This window comes from Vicugna pacos, chromosome 3, assembly GCF_048564905.1.
Source record: "Vicugna pacos chromosome 3, VicPac4, whole genome shotgun sequence".
NCBI lineage: Eukaryota > Metazoa > Chordata > Mammalia > Artiodactyla > Camelidae > Vicugna > Vicugna pacos.
Genome location: NC_132989.1, coordinates 56,519,770 through 56,540,352, shown reverse-complemented (window position 1 = coordinate 56,540,352; position 20,583 = coordinate 56,519,770). Strand labels below are relative to the sequence as shown.

The following is a 20,583-nucleotide window of genomic DNA, read 5'->3' as shown; positions in this document are numbered from 1 at the left end:
TTTGAGCAGCAATGGAGATGGAAGGATTTCTGCAAGAATTGTTGAAGAAAAATTAATGTTGGGGACCATTTTGCCTGTGCTGACATGTATTTCTGTGCAATTTATAACAACTCAGCAGCTTCATCATTGCATCTCTTGATACAAACTTGATACCTCAGAACTTCAGTCTCATGGAAGAGTATTTAATAAATATTCACTTAACGTAAATAAAATCTCCATTATCAAATCACCCAATAACTAAAATAGCTGTCATCTCATTTGGACCCCCAGTAATATTGCCAGTTTGGATGACTTGGGGACATATAAGACCTCAGGCACTCGAGTATTTTCATTTATGAAGTGTTGCCCTTCATTAAAATAACAAAGAATACCCAAAACAGAAATATTCTATCACTAAATTTTGTTGATTTTTACCTCCTATAGATAAACTTATTCACTTCTCTCCATCTCACCTCTGACAATTCTAATCCAAGTCTCCATCATCTTCCAACAGGATTTTTAAAATAGCTTCCTAATTAGCTTTCAAGCATCCATTCTAATGCTTTCATCTGTTTTCTACAATGCATCTACACAGCTGTCTTTAAAAGATGAATATAATTATGCCACTTCCTATTTACAGATTTTCAGTGGCTCCCCATTGCTCTTTGGGGAAAGACCACAAACTTAACATGGCCAACAGTCCCTATGCACTCTGGGCATCTCCTTTCCACTGCTATCCTGCACCAGGATTTCCCACACTCTGTGTGCTTTCACCTTCTCTTAAGCTCTGATACTTTTTCAATTCTTGGAGTGCAGCCTGGTTTCTGTAGCCACAGGGCCTTTGCATGTGCTATCTCCGCTGCCTGAAATACTTTCTCTCTTCCTGTTCTCTTTATTAACTCCTATTCACACTTCAGACCTCATCTCCCATTTGACTTCCTTAAAGAATCCCTGTTCCCATAACTAGAACAAATTTGCCTGTATTTACTGTACAGCATATGTACCTCTTTTTCATGGCACTTAAAACAGTTGCCATTTTACATTTCCTTCAGCGATTATTTGGTTTCCAAGTTCTCCACTGGATAGCAGTTCTATTGTATCCCCAGGGTCTAGCACAGGACCTGGCTTATAGGAGGTTCTTGGTGAATACCAGGATTGTTTGAATAAAGCAATAAATGAACATTTATAATTTATTCCTGTATATGGATTAGCTAGCTAGGCTATACTCCTTGGCATGTACTGGGTGAAATAATGTATTCTGAATTGATGACTCTAAAATGATGGGCTTTTATTTCTGTTCTCTGTGAAAAAATTTCCTCACCTACCTTTCCGTCCGCACACTTGGGCCTATACACACACACACACATCTTCTTTCACTGTGCTAAGTTCTCACCATAGGTATTATTTGACAGTACTTGGAAAAGAAAATTTTCTTTCTTGCTAAATGAAGTATAGATATGTTAATCATAAGTAGCAAATATCATATATGAATATGTGTGCTCACTATTTTTTAAAAGCTTAGAGAAAAAAACACTTTGAAAAGGGTGAGTTTTTCAGTGAGTTTAAAACACTTCCAAATGTGAAGCTGGAATTCACTACTTTTATCTACAACCTAGGGAAAAATGCCAATAATACCTTTCCAACACGAAACCTATACCATCTTGAATCATGCATTATTTTAAGATAGCAATACACACACTGTTGAAATAGAGTATTTAAATGTGCCTAAAAAATTATGTCTACTCCTAAAATGTGTTGCAATCAGAACTAGTGAGAGTAGCTCCCATTATATGAAAGTACACTGAGTCTAATAAATAATCTTTGGTAAATTGTGGCAAAATGTACACTGGCAGGCATATCGATGCAGGTTAAACCTGATGTTTTTTAATGTCACTTCAACAGAGCTGGAGTAAGTGACTCCTCTGTATTCCTTGTCAGTTTCTCACAGCAGCATGATGTACAAGGAAGTACAGACAGCCAGGGCTGGAAAAAGGGGAACACTAATGAGGAAGCCCATCCAGAAGATGAAAAGTACTCACTTATCATTCATCAGACAAATAGCAGAAAGCAGAAACTCTATTATAATTTCCACTTATTTCCTTTGTCATGGTACACCTGATAATACAATCAAAATAGTAGGGTCTGGATACCTTAGTGTGGAATTTCCAATATTCAATTCACTAATAAATGTAATCCCTGAATGAATACTACCATTTGCTACAATATAACATGTCTGAAATTGAAAAATAAAATTATGACAAAAATGCACATGTGTCCCTTATTTACAACAAGCAGCTGTGATATGGAGAATAGAATAGGAAATTTGAATGCAAAAGATGTAATTCACCTGGACTAGCGATACCCAGGATACTCACAGAAACAAAGAACAGGTCAGATTTTCTTATGCTGCTTCTCTTTAATATTACCTCTGGGTTCAAAGAAGGTTCAGGACATTCAAACAAGTGAGAGCAAGAAAGCTACTACTAGGCTGTGGGGGAACTTACCACATCCCTGTGTTCTTCTTTAGGTGTAAGGACAACTGAGAGCAAAATGATTCCAAGGTCATGGTCAGGATAATGGGGATCTTTCAGTGTTAAGGTCACATCTGTGGGCCTATGATATAAAATATTAAGATTCTGAGCATGAAGAAAATCATCAACAAAACAAAAGGCAACCTACTGATGAGAAAAGAGAGTTGGAAATGATACATCTAATAAGGGTTTAATATCCAAAATATATAAAGAACTCATGAGCTCAATATCATAAACAAGCAATTTGATTTAAAAATTAGCAGAGGACCTGAGCAGACATTTTTCTAAAGAAGCCAGGCAAATGGCCAACAGACACATAAAAAGATGCTCAAAATCACTATCAAGGAAATGTTTTGCAAATCAAAACTACAATGAGGTATCACCTCACACCTGTCAAAATGGTGATTATCAAAAAAGCAACAAGTAAGTGTTGCTGAGGTTATGGATAAAAGGAACCCTTGAATACTGTTAGTGGGAATTTAAATTGGTGCAGCCACTATAGAAAAAGGTACGGAGTTTCCTCAAAAAACTAAAGATAGGATTACCATGTGATCCAGGAATTCTGCTCCTGGGTATCTATCCAAAGAAAATGAAAACACTAATTGGAAGAGATACATGCACCCCTATGTTCACTGCAGCATTATTTACAATAGCCAAGATATGGAAGGAAACGAACTGTCCATTGATAGATGGATGGATAAAGAAGATGTGGGCTACATATACAAAGGAATATGAGCCATAAAAAAGAATGAAATCTTGCCATTTGCAACAATATGGATGGACCTGGAGAGTATTATGCTCAGTAAAACAAATTCGACAAAAAAAATACCATATGATTTCACTTATATGTGGCATCTAAAAAAACAGAACAAATGAACAAACAAAGCAAAAACAGATGCATAGATGCAGGGAACAACCTATTTGTTGCCAGAATGGAGGGCTGTGGGGGGTGGACTAAGTAGATAAAGGGGATTAAGAGGTACAAAATTCCAGTCATAAAACAAATACATGGGGATTTAACATACAGCATAGAGAATGTAGTCAACAATGTTGCAATAACTTGTTATGGTGACAGATGGCTACTAGACTTACTGAAATCATTTTGTAATGTATATAAATGTTGAACCACAATATAGTATACCTGAAACCAATACTGTTTGTCAATTATGCTTCATAAATCAATCAATCAATATATATATATATAAAAATAAAAATATTTTGGACAGTCATTAAGTTAATAAGCCAAAATATATTTTAAGTCAACAATTTATTATTTTTTCAAAGAAAAGTAATTTTATCTTCCTTTACTTTCCAGGTACAATTTTTGTTATTAAAATATGATAAATATATTAAGTTATCCAGTAACTCATGGGCCAGTTGGGTATACTTGGATTCACTACATAAGTTTCAGTCCTTCATGGGGTTCTAGAAAGGCCACGGGGTTGCTGGGAAGGCCAAGAAAGCACAGCAGTACTGAGAAGCCTGCAAGGCCCTTCTCTATGATCTCTCAACATATAGAATGCAATAGCAATTATTTTCTATAAATTTGAGTCCAAGAATTAAATGATGGTCATTTATTGACCACTACCATCTTTTCAGTTCTTTAAAATTTTTTTTTTAAAATCAAGAGTATAATTTAGAGTAAACAAATGAGAGAAGAGGAAACTCTAAAATATAATTTGCCTGATATACATTATAAACATACTTTAAAAACAATGGATAGTTATTCAAAATAACTTCTAATATTTAAGATAATGCTTCTACTTTTAGCTATTTAAACCTATGACTAAATAATTTTTAGAGTCAGAAATGCAAGGAAACCAATACTGAAAAGAAGTGATCAACACTTGGAAGGTTTCAGAATTAGAGGAGTATCTCTGAGAAAGAATTTATGAATTACTCAACATTACCCACAACAATTTCTAGAACATAATGCAAAATATACATTCGATGGACAGTGCATAGGTAATAACTTTTGTCCATACTGAACAAATAGGGGTTCAGGCCCTCCATAAACCTAAGGGACTGTGGAACGTTCAGCGCCAAACTTGACTCTTGAAATGTTGGCAAATTAAGAATGTTCACTTGCTTGTTCAATCAATTATTCATTTCATTCACAAAAACATGTATTAAATACGTATGAAATGCCACACACTGTACTAGGTTCTGGGTGAAAATCAGTGGTCAGGACCAAAGATAATTGTCTTCATGGAGCTTAACTTTTAGTAAATGATCCTGCTGGATTCTAGTACTGGGGAGAGGAGGGCTCAATGAGGAAAGCTGGTGCTAATAGAAACCTTCAATCATGTCTGCATTTCAGGATCAAATGGGAAGCTTTAAAAAAGTGCATAATCCTGAACTCTACCCATGATGACTCTGGTTCCGTAGAGAAGGGGTGGGGGTCTGGAAATCTATATATTTACAAGGGTCCCCAAATAATTTTGGGAACCACAGGTACTTTTCAATGCTAAGCTTTTACAACATTAGGAAACTTTCACATGATGCTCAATTTACCAATTCAAGGAATGATGTTATAAAAAGTATGAAGAGTTTTTTGATGTTGGAGTTTTAACTGAAACATAAGTAACCTATCAGACTGGTAATGTACATAAGTTATAACAGTTGTGATGCAAATTGCTCCAATATGAATTTGGTTATATAACTAACCATTATGGTTTGATAGGAATAACTTGTTCCTTTTATTTTAACAAATGCACATTAGGCATCATAGTTTATATATATTTGTACATATACACATATACATAGGCATATGTATACACACACATATATGTTTATATGGGTTACGATTTGATTTGGTTTGTTTTTCCTGTAGTAATAATTACATATGGAAATTAATAGAAGACTTCATTACATTTTTATGATTACATGATAAAGATTTAAGAATATTTGCAATTGCTTTATGATGTTTATCTATTATTTTCTTCCCATACCTTAATGCACTATATAGTGGCTTAAGTGTTTATACACATACTCTTATTAGCCATCTGTCTACACCCAGAGACTACTGATTTCTATACAGAGAATGTAATTGCATACACAGACTTGTGATTTTTTAAAGTAGTAATTTGATGTTTATGTAGTTTTGAGGGGAGGAAAGAGTTAGCTAAATATATAAAATAAGTAATGTGGCAAAATAAACACCAAATGCTTGTATATAATTGTTTCATTTTTTTAACCATCTGATGTTTTTTCCATTTTTAATATCTTTAATAGAAAAAGAGAAATTGGGACTCTGTGATTCAGTCTAGCAATTTGCATAGCCTCATGCAGAGCCTGCAGAGAAAATAACTGTGGTCTTCACAGAAGGATGGCAGAGTTGACTCCAGCTGGAGCACAGTTCTCATGATGGACTACACACAACACCATCCAGGGCTTCCTACAGCCAAGGTGAGGCGGGGAGCCAGCAATCACCCCGAGGTCAGGCTGGCGCTAGACTCTGGGTTGGAATGAAGGACACACAGGAAGTACAGAAAAGGCCGCTCTTTTGTCCAGTTTGAGGCATAAATGGCTGTTGGAAGACCAATCTCTGAGCTCAGACTGTAACACATACGGGTTCCACTATTTATATTCCATCTACACTTAAAATCGAAGGGAGTGATCTGGCCCTTTACTCTGCTGCCCTGCTTTCCACTCTTCCTGCCACAGGATATGACATGATCATCTAAAGCATCTCTTCAAAACCACGAAAGAACATTTCACAGCTACCTATGCAACCCATTCCAGCCCTGCTTGACATGTTAGAGACAATTTGTTTCTTCTTATAGTATTAATCAATTCTTAGCTTCTATGTTGAAATACATTTAAAAATATAAGCCCATAATTAGGTGCAAGGAATGGTTAATATTAGTAATACTAATTTATTTATAACTAATCATTACTTTACACCTAGTCAAGCAATGATAAGCTAAGGTAACAGAGTAAATACAACCTCCACTGTATTTGCCTCCACTTTCAGGCCACTCTGGTAACCCAGGATGACTGATGATCTCAGATTCTACTTTGGCTCAAGTGGTAAGAGTGTTGCTCTATTTGAAGCAAAGTGTACATGTTTTATTTCCGATATGGTGGCCTCATTCTTAAATCACTAATGATGATTAATTAACATGTGCAATCTTCTTTATGCCTCTCTACAACCACACCAGCAATCCAAAAGCAAGGAATGCATCTTCAGTCTAGATTCCTGGTGCTCAGCATAGTCTGGGGGATAGAGCAGGTGTCTTAAGAATTTTTCTGTTGAATAGTTGTTGTTGAAGGAAATAGCGAGAGAAGATGCTCTTATTTCCAGTGGGTAAATGAGAAAGATATACTTGAGGGATGTTTGGCTATCACAACCATAAATGACATAACAGCGATTAGAATCCAGATTTGTCAACATTTTCTGTGACACAGGACCAACTTCATAACAACAGGTAGTGGTATTACAACAGTTCAAAAGTTACCTGTTCAACTCCAGTTGTGTGAGATCCAGAAAGGCTGAGCCCATAAAGTCATCCTGTAGTCCAAAATCATAGTCAAATACCTAAGGAGCCAAAGAAATGAGACATTATCATAAATAATGCCAATATAAGCTTTAAATGACAGCGTCTTCATTATAAAACACTGGCTGTCTCTGTCATCAATAAAATTTCTTATTTTTAAAATTTTATTTTTAATTTAAAAAATTTGTCTTTTGAAATACTACAGACTTACCAAACATTCAAAGGAAATTACATTTAATTTTGTAATTAAAATGACTGATTTCTATAAAATAGAACTTTAAAGAAGATGAATATCAAAATCAAACAAAATACAGTAAATCATCAAAAATGTGGGAACCACAGTCTTAAAATATTTCCCCCTCATTACAGAAAGGCTATTAGCATTATTAGAAGGCAAAGTGAATTGGTAGAAAATCCAAGAAATGTGTCCTTCATTCTGAGCTACAGGTGATGAAGATATGATTCCAATTTCTTCATACTTTTCAGGTCATTGAAGATATATTCTGATATTATAGGACAATGCCATTTTAAACATACAAATAAGCAAATTTTAAGAATATTATGATTAAAGCACTTTATAAAGTTATACTAAGGCCAAATTAAGTTTTTATTGTCACAAGCAATGGTTAGGGGATAATCTGAATGTGACTAACAACAACAACACGGAAAGAAAAAGAGAGAGAACATATTTCTTTCCTCTGTCAAACGAAATTTCTCTTCTTTGTACTCTCCATGGTTCTCATTCATACTATGAGGACTAAGACAGGAGATGTCCTTGACCTTTTGGACCCTACGTTTACTGGCTGAAACAGTCCATAAAAATCCAAATAGATATCTACTGTTCAGTGAGGAGCACTATGGAGACTAAAGTCCAAGGGAGCTGATATTTTATATTGAGAGTCCAGGGAGGCCTCTGGGAGGAAGTGTGTTTGTGTATAATCTGCATTGACGAGAAGGACTGAGCCACTAGAATGGGAAGAGGGCTCAGGTGGAGGAAACAGCATATGACTACCATGTTCAAGGATCAGCCAGCAGCCAGCGTGGCTGCAGCAAACCGAGAAAGATGGAGAGTAGAAGGAGGCTGGAGAGCTCGGAGCTAGGTCAGATGGCGCCATTTCCAGAGAACTCGACCTAATTGGAAGTTGGCTAATTTCCACCCATTTAAACATTTTCTTACTCATTTATCCCCTAAGCCAATATTGATTAAATACTTATTAAGTGCCAGACAATGTGTTACACATTGAGTTAAACAGATGTTAAACAAGGAAGTACACAGGTGATATAATTATAAATTTTGGTAAGTGTTGTGTTGTAGAGAAAAGAACAGGGGCTGGAAAGAAAAAAATTACATTGGAGATCAGGAAAGCTCTTAAGATGGAAATAAATGCTACTAGATGAAGTTTAGAACTATGTTCTAGACCTTTCCAAACAGAAAATCTTTGCACTGCACACTGGAATATATGAGCATAAACAGCCAAGTCTCTCTTGAATGGAGGACCCAGACCAATGGACTCTCCAGGCTGTGTGAATCCATTTGGCTGAGAGAACCCATAGCTCAGCCCAATTCCTGGCACAAGTCAGAAAGCTCTGAGTAGAGGGAATAATATGTACAGAAGCCTCACATCAGTTACTGTTTTTTCTTTTTTCTTTTCTCTAGTACGGGTGTACTTCAATTTAAACAAACTTAATATATTAAAAATTGATATTTAAACAAAAAAAATATAAATACTTTGCATTACAAAAGGATTCTTAAATTTGAAGAGTCCTAAGGGATTGATTTAAGTTATCAACTCCTCTAATGCCTTTTAAAGTACTCCATTTTTAGTCATTTGATTTACAGACAACCTTTCAGGAGTACATTTGTTGTAGAAAGCACAGCAGTCCTGCAATAAATATTCTCCTTGATCACTTACACTTCTGAGCTTTAGTCATCGGCTCAGTGACACAGCACATGGATATAGTGCACATCGTATGCAACTGACTGACAGCTCAGTTTTTGCAAATGGCTGCAGCAAGGTACTTCACAATGTAAAATTTACACCAAAATTAGAGAAATTTTTCTTGTGTAATCTCTTCTAATTGTATCAGCTGAAGACCTGAAATCTTGGGGAGACTAGAGTGACATATAATCCAGAGAATACCTGAGGTACACCCACATCTAGGAAGTGGAGAGCTGCGAATCCAGTGAAATGAGTAGTAGATAGCCCAACTGGTGAGTCAACATTCAAACTCTGTATTTTCATGGCGAGAGTCTTTCCTACCATGCTAATGCTAGGTGTTTATTTTGGTTTTCAATTCCTATTTATCAGGCAGGGCATAAAAATGAAAAAGAATGGAAACATCAGAATCCACTCTTTAATTAAATTATTAGCTATGCAATTTGGTTTCAAGCTCTATAAACTATTTGTCAGAGGGAGCACTGCCCTAGGTGGAGCACCAGAAACATGGAGCAGAGAAGAGAGATCAAATAGGAAAAGGTACTCTCACTACACTATAGAGCACAGGTAATGCTGATTAATGTTTACTCATCATTTACGCTATGTTAGGCGCTGGGTTAAACACATTGTCTAGATTTTAAAATTTCATTCTTACACAACTCAGTGAACAAAGTATTGTTTCTATTTTTTGGATAAGGAATCCAATGCTTAAAATGTTTATGTAACTTGCTCCTAAATCCCAGGGCTACAAAGAGGTCAGATTCAAATCTTGTAATGGATTTCGGACACATATTTAAGTCGAACATACTGAGCATATTTAAACTGAACAAGTATAACTTGGGCGCCCATTCTGGGAAAAAGCACTGGGAATTCAAATGTGAACAATTCAGAAGAGATCCTGGCTTTCACAGACCGTCTGCTCCATGAGTTGGAAACATGAGGTTAATATTAGATAGAAGTTGCTTGGGACTCGGTAACACATCTCTTCATTCTCAAGTGAGTTTAGAACACAAATGTTTTATTCTAATCGAGTTTATTGAGTATCTTGATTCAATTGTTTATCAAGAAAACTGCATGAGGGAATGCATCAGTTTAAATGCTTTTGGGTGCAAGTAACAGAAAACTCAACTCATACTGGCTTCAACATGAATGGGAATCTGTTGGCTCAAATGAATGAAATGCTCATAGGAAATTATGACTTCAGGGGAGTTTTTATCTAGCAGTTCAAATGATTCAGGTACTTTTTCATCCATTTACTCCAAAAACATTGGTGAGCACCTGCAATGTACCAAATACCATTCAAGGCTCTGGAAATACAGCAATAAACAAAATAAGTCTTTGATTTGTTGGGGCTCACGTATTGGGGGATGCAGACAATAAACAAAAAAGTATGTTAGGTAGTGGTAAGTGCCATTAGAGAAATATATCTCAGGGTATGGGAGAGATGGGGACAGTTGTTTTATATAAGATGCTCAGGAGGACAATGAGAGAGGGTGGCATGTGAGTTAAACAAGGAAGCATAATGGGAATGGGAAGTGGAGAGGTAACCAGATTATATAATACGACCCAAGATACAAGATTCTACTCAGCAAGTATGTCCGTGATTCATTTTCGTATCCAGACAGCTTCAAAATAACCATTTCACCATAAAAGAGTAATTAAACTTTAAGTCATGGAATTGATACTATAAAACAAACAAAATAAAACAAAGCCTAACTGTGGCCATTGCAATTAGTCACCCTTAATTGAAAATAGAAACTGGGTTGCTTAATTGCTGGGTGGACTTTAGCAAACTCATAACCTCTCTGCGCCCCATTCACCTGCAAAATGGAGATGAGAGCAGTTAGGTGTAGGGTTACTGTAAGGATTACATGAGATAATGCAGATCTGGCACTTAGCTCAGTGCTCAATAAATGGTAGCTATTATGATGATGAAGCTATGACTGCAAATTCCAACTTCCCAAGACTCAATAACATCACATGGTCTTTGTCCATAAACAAAAAGCAAGTTCAGCCAGGCTTTTTTGTTTCTTTGCTTTACTTCCCTTTTTGTTTTCTTGTCTAAAACAGTTGAGATCCTCGATTTATGCATTTAGGAAATATTTTTGAACCATACAAGACAAAACATGTAAGATAATACAAACATCTTCTAACTTTGCAATAATTTTGTTTGGGTGCTCTGTGGTTTATGTGGCAAAAATATTTCCATTCCAACTATTCAGTTGTTTGCATTTAAGTGTCTGGAAAAATGTCTCCCTACCCAAGCAGTGCATGAGAATAACCTCATGTGTTTTAAAAATATAGAAGCCTGGACTCCAACTAAGAAATTCTGAATCAGAATTCTTGGAGGAGACACTTGTATATCTAGATTCTTTAAAACTTCATGGATAATTCTAATGTACCCAAGGCTGAGGGTCATTGGTCTATGACATTCTTTTAGGGCCCTTAAAACCTACTGAGAAATAATTTTGGACAGGGCAATAACATGGTCCTTAGCTTGACCTACACTAAAAGCACCTTCACAATTTTAAATCTTAAGCTTGGATAGATATGAGTTATTTAAGAAACTGTCAGTTTTGTTAAAGTGACAATCTTAGAAACAGTACTATGGCTCCAAACAGAATAATTTTCCTAGTTACCTAAATCTTTCCATTATTTATTAGAGCACTCCAACTTAATATGCAAATCTCCAGATTTGTACCTGTGTACCTGGAATGATAGTGGCAATGAAATTACACTGGAGAATCTGAATTTAATTCAACTGAAACGGATGCTGTATTTATCCCATTATTTAAGATGCATGTTGGAGCATCCCTGTGGATACAGAGCAGGCTCCAGTGGCTCTTGTCTCAATTAAAAGCACTGCATTTTAACTCCCAGATTCGACTGCTACTCTATGACAAGTATTTTTCAAGCCCATTCCTACAGCCTTGTTTTCACCTGCCCTTACTGTGAAGTCATTCAGTATTGAAGGAATATTCTCTTTTTTATTAAAATTAAAAACTATATGAATTCCAACCAACTGGAAAATGTATTTATTTATTTTGTCCATAGGATTTTAAAATGACAGTTCCAAGATTTTTTAAAAATTTTGTTTTTACTAGAAATGGTACAAGTACTGTAACTTTAGTGTGATTTTATAACCTTAGTTTAGAACTGAATTTTGTTTCCCTTGGTAATCTTCACAGTGATAGAAATCAGATTACAGTGTGCCCATGGACTTCTTTTTCCCTTAACTACAGCTAGGAGAGTCGAAGACAATATTTTCTAACCATCGAGTTCATGGATGCATTTTCATATTACCTGTCACTACAGAATCTGTTGGTCCCTAATAAATTTTTCAAGCAAAATTAATCTCTCATCACAGATAATGTGGGCACCATATAGAAGTCAATCACACAGGGTTGTGTAGAGGCAATAAAAATAATGCATGAAATTCTAGTTAAAATGTCATTTCCACCAATGTATTTGATTTAGATTTCTGCGCATTCCAAGGTTAGGCAAAAGTGGATAACACAAAACATGGGGAAAGCAAAGCTGAACATCAGACACTTTTTTTCAAAAAAAACCCAACTCTATGCATTGTACAGAAAATGAAAATCAAATGACAAATATCAATGTATATTAAAAAGTATAAATTATCACACAGAAATACTGTTACTTTCTGATTGAACCACTGTTTGAGAGGCCAGTGTGATTTCTGTTAAACTTATTTTTTCTTATGTAGAAATGGAAAAAAAAAAGCATCAAATCTTTTACAATTCACTACATATCTTCTATATTAAGTTGTGGCCATACAATGTTGTACTCTAGAAACTCATAGTGGTAAAAAACAAAAACAAAAACAAAAACAAAACAACACTTGAGTTTTCTCTCCAAGCTTCTTTGCTCCCAGAATGTCACTAACCAGGGTCACTGTCTCCATTTTCAGTATATATGTGTATATACCGTTGCTCTCTCAAAGCCAAGCAAAAATTTTTTGTCACCACTTGTTTTCTCTGTACTTCAGAGTTTTGTTTGCTTTTGAGCCTATTATGATACTCCTTTTGAAATACACATTCAATATCTGGATTTCTACAGAGATGAATTCTCAAGCTTGAAAATGAGAGAACGGTAGAAGGACACAACCATGATCTAATGTATCTGTGTAATATTGGGATGTTCATTTGTAACCCTTTTAAAGACTGGAGATCCACATGGTTCTGTCACAGACTACTACCTCGTTAAAGAAACAGATCCACAGCAAAAGCAATTAAAAAGAAACTCTCTTCTTCCGTAATTTTTCTCTTAAGGGACATGAAATGAGATCCCAACATTCCTTTCCAAGCCATTCCTGGACACTTAGCTGCTCTAACTCACATCTAAACCTCTGTAGAAGTAAAACTTTCATCCAACTTGTTTTTTTTAAATTTCTTTTTTATTCCTTATCTCAGTTCTTTATTATGTAGATGCTTCCTTTTTTCTCATGTAGATATTTCTTTCTCTCTAGAGGTGAGGAGCAGGGGAGAAACATCTCTGACACCGAGGTCTTCCCTTTGGTGGGGGAAGGGTTGGCTGTGGATCTCTCACACCCGTAATTCTGGGTCGGCACACATTGTGCATTGTAAGATAGTCCACTAATTCTAGTTAACTGATTTCCTTTAGCCAATGTCCATTTGAAATAACTTAATGCAAATACAGGTCTCTATTCTCCATATGACCTCTAGAAACTTATCCACTAAATGCTTAGGAGATTCTCTTTTCATTGATTTTATAAACAGCCCTGCTATGATTTTAATAATATCTTGATTATATTTTCCTTTCTATGGAGAAAACAACTAGAAGCAACACAAATGAAGATCTGAGGGGAAGGAGGATGCCCAGAGGTTGCTTAAAGAGTGATCATGTGAGATTTGGGGCTCATATGCCAGTTGTGACAACTTAGAGAAAAGGCAGGGCATGTGATGTGGTAAAAGGAGAAAAAGGTTTGGTCACTGAATGGATAGTCAGAACACAGGAGCCAAAAAGAAAATAGGTATCTAGAGGTACGAATTAAATGGAAGTCAAGTTTGAAAGCAAAACAAGGAATTAAGGTTAACTCCTTCCATAAGTTCTTCTTCCTCTTTTTCTTTAAAAAACAAAACAAAAACTACATGAACTAAGAAGAAATACTCCTCTTTTTTTTCCATCTTTGGTAACATAATAGAGGCAGGTATTTTTTTCCCTCTGGTATCTTTCCTCCTCACCTTCCCAGTAAAGCATTTTGCTTGCAAAGAGGAATGGCAGACCCCCTGGTAAAATCTGAAAACACAAAGGCTGTGTTCTGTTTAAGTGTTTCATCTTGCTAGATTACACGGATTTTTTTTTCCCTTATTTTCTATTGAAGTGTAGTTGATTTACAACGTTAGTTTCAGGCCTACAGCAAAGCAATTCAGTTATATATATATACATACATACATATATATTTTTCAGATTCTTTTCCATTGCAGCTCATTACAATAAACTGAATATGGTTCCCTGTGCTATACAGTAGATTCTTGTTGTTTATCTATTTTATACACAGAAATGTGTATCTGTTAACTCCAAACTCCTAATCTATCCCACCCCCTTCCCCTCTGGTAACCAGTTTGTTTTCTATGTGGAGACTTGTTTTCGTTTTTATATGTTCCCAACGTGCAAAATTAGTTAACTGACCTAATAAGCAGGAGGAGATGGAATTCATAATCTTCCTAAATGACAGGTGATAGAACTGGCCCGAAGGAAAATGCTCCCACCAGCTCTCCCTCACCTGGAGCCCATTCCTCTCACATCACCAGCAGATGACAGCTGTCCGTAGCAGAACTGATCTCTGATGAACAATCTCATCAGATAGAGAGACATAATATAATACCACTAAACAGGATTTCTATATCAGATTACATTAGGGAAAGACAAGTAAATGGCTCACCTTTATATACAATGGCTCCCTAAGATGATCGACCAGAATGCAGGCTTTCTCCTCCCACACAGGATTTAGGTTCTTGTGTATTATTTTACTTCTAAAAACTTCTTTTCTTCCAACTTTAAACTTCACGTATGGATCACTTGTTCCTGTTAGAGATTCAGATCGATCCATGTTAATCACGTCTTTCAATGGAAGCAAGAAAACAGCTCATCTAAATGTGAAGTACTTTAAAGAATAAAATTTAAATAAAGCTTATCACATGGGAAAATAAAGATTAAGTGCTTTTTCCTAAATTTTCCCTTAAGTATTGAAGTGACAGTAAATAATAATATTATTATTGTCATTATTATTATATCTTCTGATTTTAATACTGTAACTCTGTTCTGGTGTTTACAAACTCTACTTCATGCTGAGTATGTAAATTTAACTTATGTTGTAAACAATAGTGATAAATTTGACATTTCATCTGGTCAGCTATAAAAAGGATGATCCATGATTTCAGCTGAGTTAACTAGTTTTAGACTTATATATGCTGCTAAAGATTTATACTAATCTAATGGGTTTAATGGATTTAGGGAAAGGTGAGTCTCAAATTGGGCTTCAATTTCATCCTTGGTCCCATATTCTCTCTTGTTCAGAAATTTCAATTTTAGAATGTTAGGGGAGGATGGAAGTCTCAGAGGAAGGCATTGGGGGAAGGGGACAAACGTTTATTAAATAATCTGGATACTTCATATTATCCCTTAATACCTCCTACGTTCCCTATGATGATAAAGGCTGTAAGAGACGTCAAATAAGTTGCTCATGGGAACACGGCTAGCAAGAGATGGTGTTTGGATTCCAACCAAGGCTGTTTAACTATAATACTCATGCTTTTTTTTTTTTTTAACTACAACTGCAAGAGGGAAGGGCCTTTCCATACTTTCAATATATATTGTACCATTTCTCATTCTGACTGATGAATGAGACCAATCTTGATCTAATGAGTCTACGCTGTCATTAAGGATTCCTTGGGAAGGTGAATCAGGGACATCCCCAGGTAAATCATTCCAGTGTGTGACAATCTTCAGCCTCAGGAAGTAATTCTTTATACAAGGCCTGACTCCCTTAAAATAAAATTTTATTTAATTCTTTCTGTTTTGTCCAATCTGAAACTATAGTTAAGCATGGTCTACATGATTTAAACAAAAATATGAGTGGGGCTCAGAAAATGGTAAAGCACCATATAAATATTATTATGAGGCCGATATACTTAAACTCACTATATTTCTCCTCTATACTCCAATTACCTCCATGACACACAAATATCTGTGCTAAATATAAAGACTGCCTGATAGGATTTGACTTTTCTTATTTAATCATTTGGAGACTCTCTCAAAACTCTCTACATTCTCCTAATAAATATAAGACCTTATTTTCATATGCATAGACCTGGTTCTAATAAAGTAACGATTCCAATTTCCTGCTGTGAAACTCCCACTTCAGCTTGATTTCATCACAAGAAGACAAGCTTTAAAAAATACTTACAAATGTCAATGCAGGCTATTACCTGGTAACTTGTTATAATGGATTCTTTAAGGGAGTCAGTGCAACCAAAATGTTTATGAGTTAAAATGGCTATTTTTTAAACAGTGATTCCCAGCTATGGGCTGGACACCCAGGGGATTAGAAGTGTTACAGCACATAACTTCAGGGATATTAACATCCATGTACCCATTTGAATTTTCTCAGGCACGCCCTAGATCAAGCAACTGTCTTTGATTTTGAAAATCATCTATGCAACTGCTACCACCTGCTAAAATATAATCAGCTGTAAGAGCAGAGCCATGCCACTGTTTTTTAGACCTCCAGCATTTAGGACCAATTCAGACATATTTTTGCTCCTCAATAAACATCTGGTGAATAACTGAATGACTTCGTATCTAATGTTGTGGGCAGTAGACCTCTATTCCTGTTGATTTTTGTCACCTCCACATGGATACCTAATAGACATCCCGTTAACGCTACCATAAGCCTCGATCCTCTCTCCAGCTAAGCCCACTCCTCCCTCAGGTTTTGTCAAGTCGGTTCAAGTCTTCATTATTTGGCAGTTCCTCAAGAAAGACACCTAGAAATTACCCTCCATACCTCCTTCTCCATGCTTTGAATCCAGGACACCACCAAGTCTGATGAATTCTCCTCCAAAACACGCCATGGATCTATCTTCTCTGTCTCCACTCCAGTTAACCTACCATGACTTCTTTGCTGTGCTACCGTAGTCATAGCTTCCTAACTGGGCTCCCCACATCTGCGTACTCTTCCATTCATTCTCTATACGGCAGCCAGACTGACTTTTTAAAAATGCAAATGTAACCTTCCCCCTTCTTTACTTAACACATATCAACACCTTTCAACTCCACCTACGATAAAACCGAGAATCTTTAATGTGGTATACAGAACTTGTCATTTCTCCAACTTCATTTTTGGCCCCTTGCTCTGTTCCAGCTGTCCTGTTCCTAGAAGTTCTTTTCTGCTTCCAGTCTTTACATATTCCAGCTAGCTTCTCTGCTTGAAAAGCCCTTCCTTCTCATTCTCTTCCCCGTTTGCCTGGCTGACGCTTATTATTATCTCTGAGGTCTTAGTACATAATTTGCTCAGGGATGCCCTCTTCAACATCCCAATCTGAATAGGTCTCTTTGTTATTTGCTCTGGGCATGTGCTCTTTTGCTTAATGGTACTAATCATTATGCTACTGAGAGGTTAATTTGTATGTCTACCTGTTGACTGTATGAATTTTCCCATTGGCTGTAACCCCGGTGACGGCAGGACTCTGCCCCAGCAGATGGCACGGCGTCTGGGGCAGAGCAGGCACTCTCAGTATATGTTCAATAGATGAGGAGATGAATGACTCTAGCATTGACAGCGTACAGAGTACTATTACATACATCCCCATCCCCATAATGACTCTGCAAAGTTGCTACAAGCATACATTATCAACCCATAGTTTCCCCATTATTATCATTCCCATACTATGGGAAACAATCTGAGATTCAGTGTGACTTGCACCAAGTCACATAAGCCAGTAAGTAACAGGATGAAAAGCACGTTTAGGCTTTAGATACCAAGTCCAGGGTTTCTTTGACTCAGCTTTTTAAGAAACCTGGACATCCCTATTTTCCTCCTTTAACTCTAAAACAGCATCATAGAATTACTATATAAAGATGTTCATTCATCATCTAGATACTGTACATAATACCAATACTGATAAGTAACATTCTGGTCTATAAAACTCTCACATTTATTATTTGTTTTCATCACCCTAAGACCTCTGTGAGTTTAACTATTACCTCTATTTTTCAGATGAGAAAACCAGGAAAGGTGAAGTCGGCTTCAGGGCAGACTAAAACACAAATCTGGACACTAGTCCAGTTAATGCTTTTCCTGGTTATCATCACACACCATTCACCCACTGCAAGGTATACTGAGCTTCTATCTCTTTGCTCCACAAAAATTATGAATAAGCCTTTTTACAAGAAAAGTGGTTTCAAGAACCTCAGTCTTATGTTTCTGAACAGTTATTGATACTAGCATCTCACATGATGTAATGTAACTATTATGTGAACAAAGGACATAAGTTCCGGTTCAGCACAGAAGCCCATGTACTCAGAAGTAAACCTTTCTGAGAAGCAGTCTGTTTCTTGCCCATTTTCAGAAACATTTTCCTCAACCGCTGTGTACGTTAACTATCAAAATCCCCTTGGAGACAGGTTCAGTCGGTTCCTAGAATACTGCTGGGTGATCTGCTAGGTCTTTTTTTTTTTTTTTTAACTAGTTACATTAACTGTAGCTTAGGGGACTTTTAGTGACTTAGAGTCCTCACTAGTTCAAGACCTTCAGGCCATGATTCCTACATGGAGAACGGGAGACATCGTTTTTTCAAATTTAGGTTCAGTAAAATATTTGTATTGAATGCTGTCACCTTCTGTATTTGAAAGTGTTTTCCCAGATTTATTAGCTGGTGATGTTAATAGGTAATATTTGTTTTTTAAAAAGGAATTCTGTGGTCAGGAATATTTGGAAAATGCTCATTTAAAACAAAATTAAATGGATTAATTTCCTGTAACTTTTAAATAAGAGAATGTGCCCTGTGACTTTCCAGAGGGATACGACATTTACTAGGGGTAATGCCACTAGGGGTGACATTTACTAGGCTCCTTTGACCATAGAGCTTACTTTTTAAAACTTCTATTTTTTATTGAAATGTAGTTGGTTTACAATGTTAGTTTCAGGTGTACAGCAAAGTGATTCAGTTACACATACATATATTTTATCTTTTCTGATTTTTTCTGTTATATGTTGTTACAGGAAATTGAATATAGCTCCCTGTGCTATACAGTAGGTCCTTGTTTATCTACTTTATATATAATAATGTGTATCTGTTAATCCGAAACTCCTAATTTATCCCTCCCCCACCATTTCCCTTTTGGTAATCATAATTTGTTTTCTATGTTCATGAGTTTATTTCTGGTTTATATCATTTTTTAAAAATTCCACATATAAGTGATATCATATATTTGCCTTTCTCTGTCTGACTTATTTGACTTAAAATATGACAATCTCTAAGTTCACTCATGTTGCTGCAAATGGAATTATTTCAGCCTTCTTTATGAGAGCCTACTTTTTCAAGTGTATTTTTCAGGACTAAGAATCCCTGATTCCTCCTTTGGGAAAAACTACCTTATATTTCATAGATGAGGAAGTTTTACATGTTTTGGAGGTTCTTTTTTTTTTTTAAACAGACTTTCCGGTGAACTCAAATCATCTGATTACAATAAAATTCCCAGGAAATCTAAGTCACTAACTTGTGGTTAACCTTGAGTCAACATACTAAACAAGAAAAACAAGATTTAGTTTGTTGATTCAAAAAACTCTAAATTCACGTGGCGCTGTTTTGTTACAATATTTCATTCAACCACAAGGTGGCACCAACACTTACCAAATTATTGCTAAGGCCTGTTCTGCTCTTCAAAGTTAAGGCTTCACTACTGCACACCGCAGTTCTCAGGCATTTTCTAGCAACTTAAACTTTGTTGTTATTAGCTGGACTGTGACCCTCATTACAACATTTTTTTTAACGGTGACAATAAAATGGAAACAGGTCAAAGAAATATGGGAGAAGAAACTAGGAAGTGTTAGCCCTAAAATAAAATTCATTTTATTATTATTAATATCATCTTCAAGAGCAACCGTTCACAAATTCATTTTATCATATAACATTAACTTCAGAATTTATTGCAAAACATTATTATTTTATTCTATGCTTTAAGAACTCAAGAGTATTTTAGACCTTGGGTATTTTAACTGTGTATTTCTGAACCCTAGGATCAAACTGTCTAAAAAAGAGGAATTAGATGGTTTGTATGTTTCCTAATGCAGTAAAGAAAAATATGTCTCGAATGCTATGTTTTGTTTTTTGTTGTGTTTTGTTCCTTTTTTTGGAGTTGGGACATCTATGAGCTTGTCAATATTTTGTGTAATTATTTAGCCTTTAATGTAATTTAAGTCCAACACAGAACTAAACTTTGTCTGAATGGGTCCCTTTCTGTGCAGCAATAAACACAGCGTACACAAGATGGCAGACTTTCTTTTCTTAAAACTACTAAAGCAATTTAAAATGTAAACAGCCATCTAATAATGAGTCTCTCGTTTTTCATTTTTAGAATACATGAGCCTCC

The 20,583-nt window shown here is 35.9% G+C and overlaps 1 protein-coding gene across 10 annotated transcripts in view; it reads right to left on the bottom strand.

Moving 5' to 3' along the window:
- The window catches only part of MCTP1 (multiple C2 and transmembrane domain containing 1), a 604,116-nt gene that overhangs the window by 224,392 nt on the left and 359,141 nt on the right, over nucleotides 1-20,583 (bottom strand). For all 10 annotated transcript variants that reach the window (XM_072958382.1, XM_072958380.1, XM_072958381.1 and 7 more), the window contains 3 exons: nucleotides 14,873-15,015; nucleotides 6,971-7,050; nucleotides 2,484-2,592 (listed from right to left, as the gene is read on the bottom strand). In XM_072958382.1, the coding sequence (XP_072814483.1) occupies nucleotides 2,484-2,592; nucleotides 6,971-7,050; nucleotides 14,873-15,015 (332 nt within the window). The remainder of the gene's footprint in view (nucleotides 1-2,483; nucleotides 2,593-6,970; nucleotides 7,051-14,872; nucleotides 15,016-20,583) is intronic.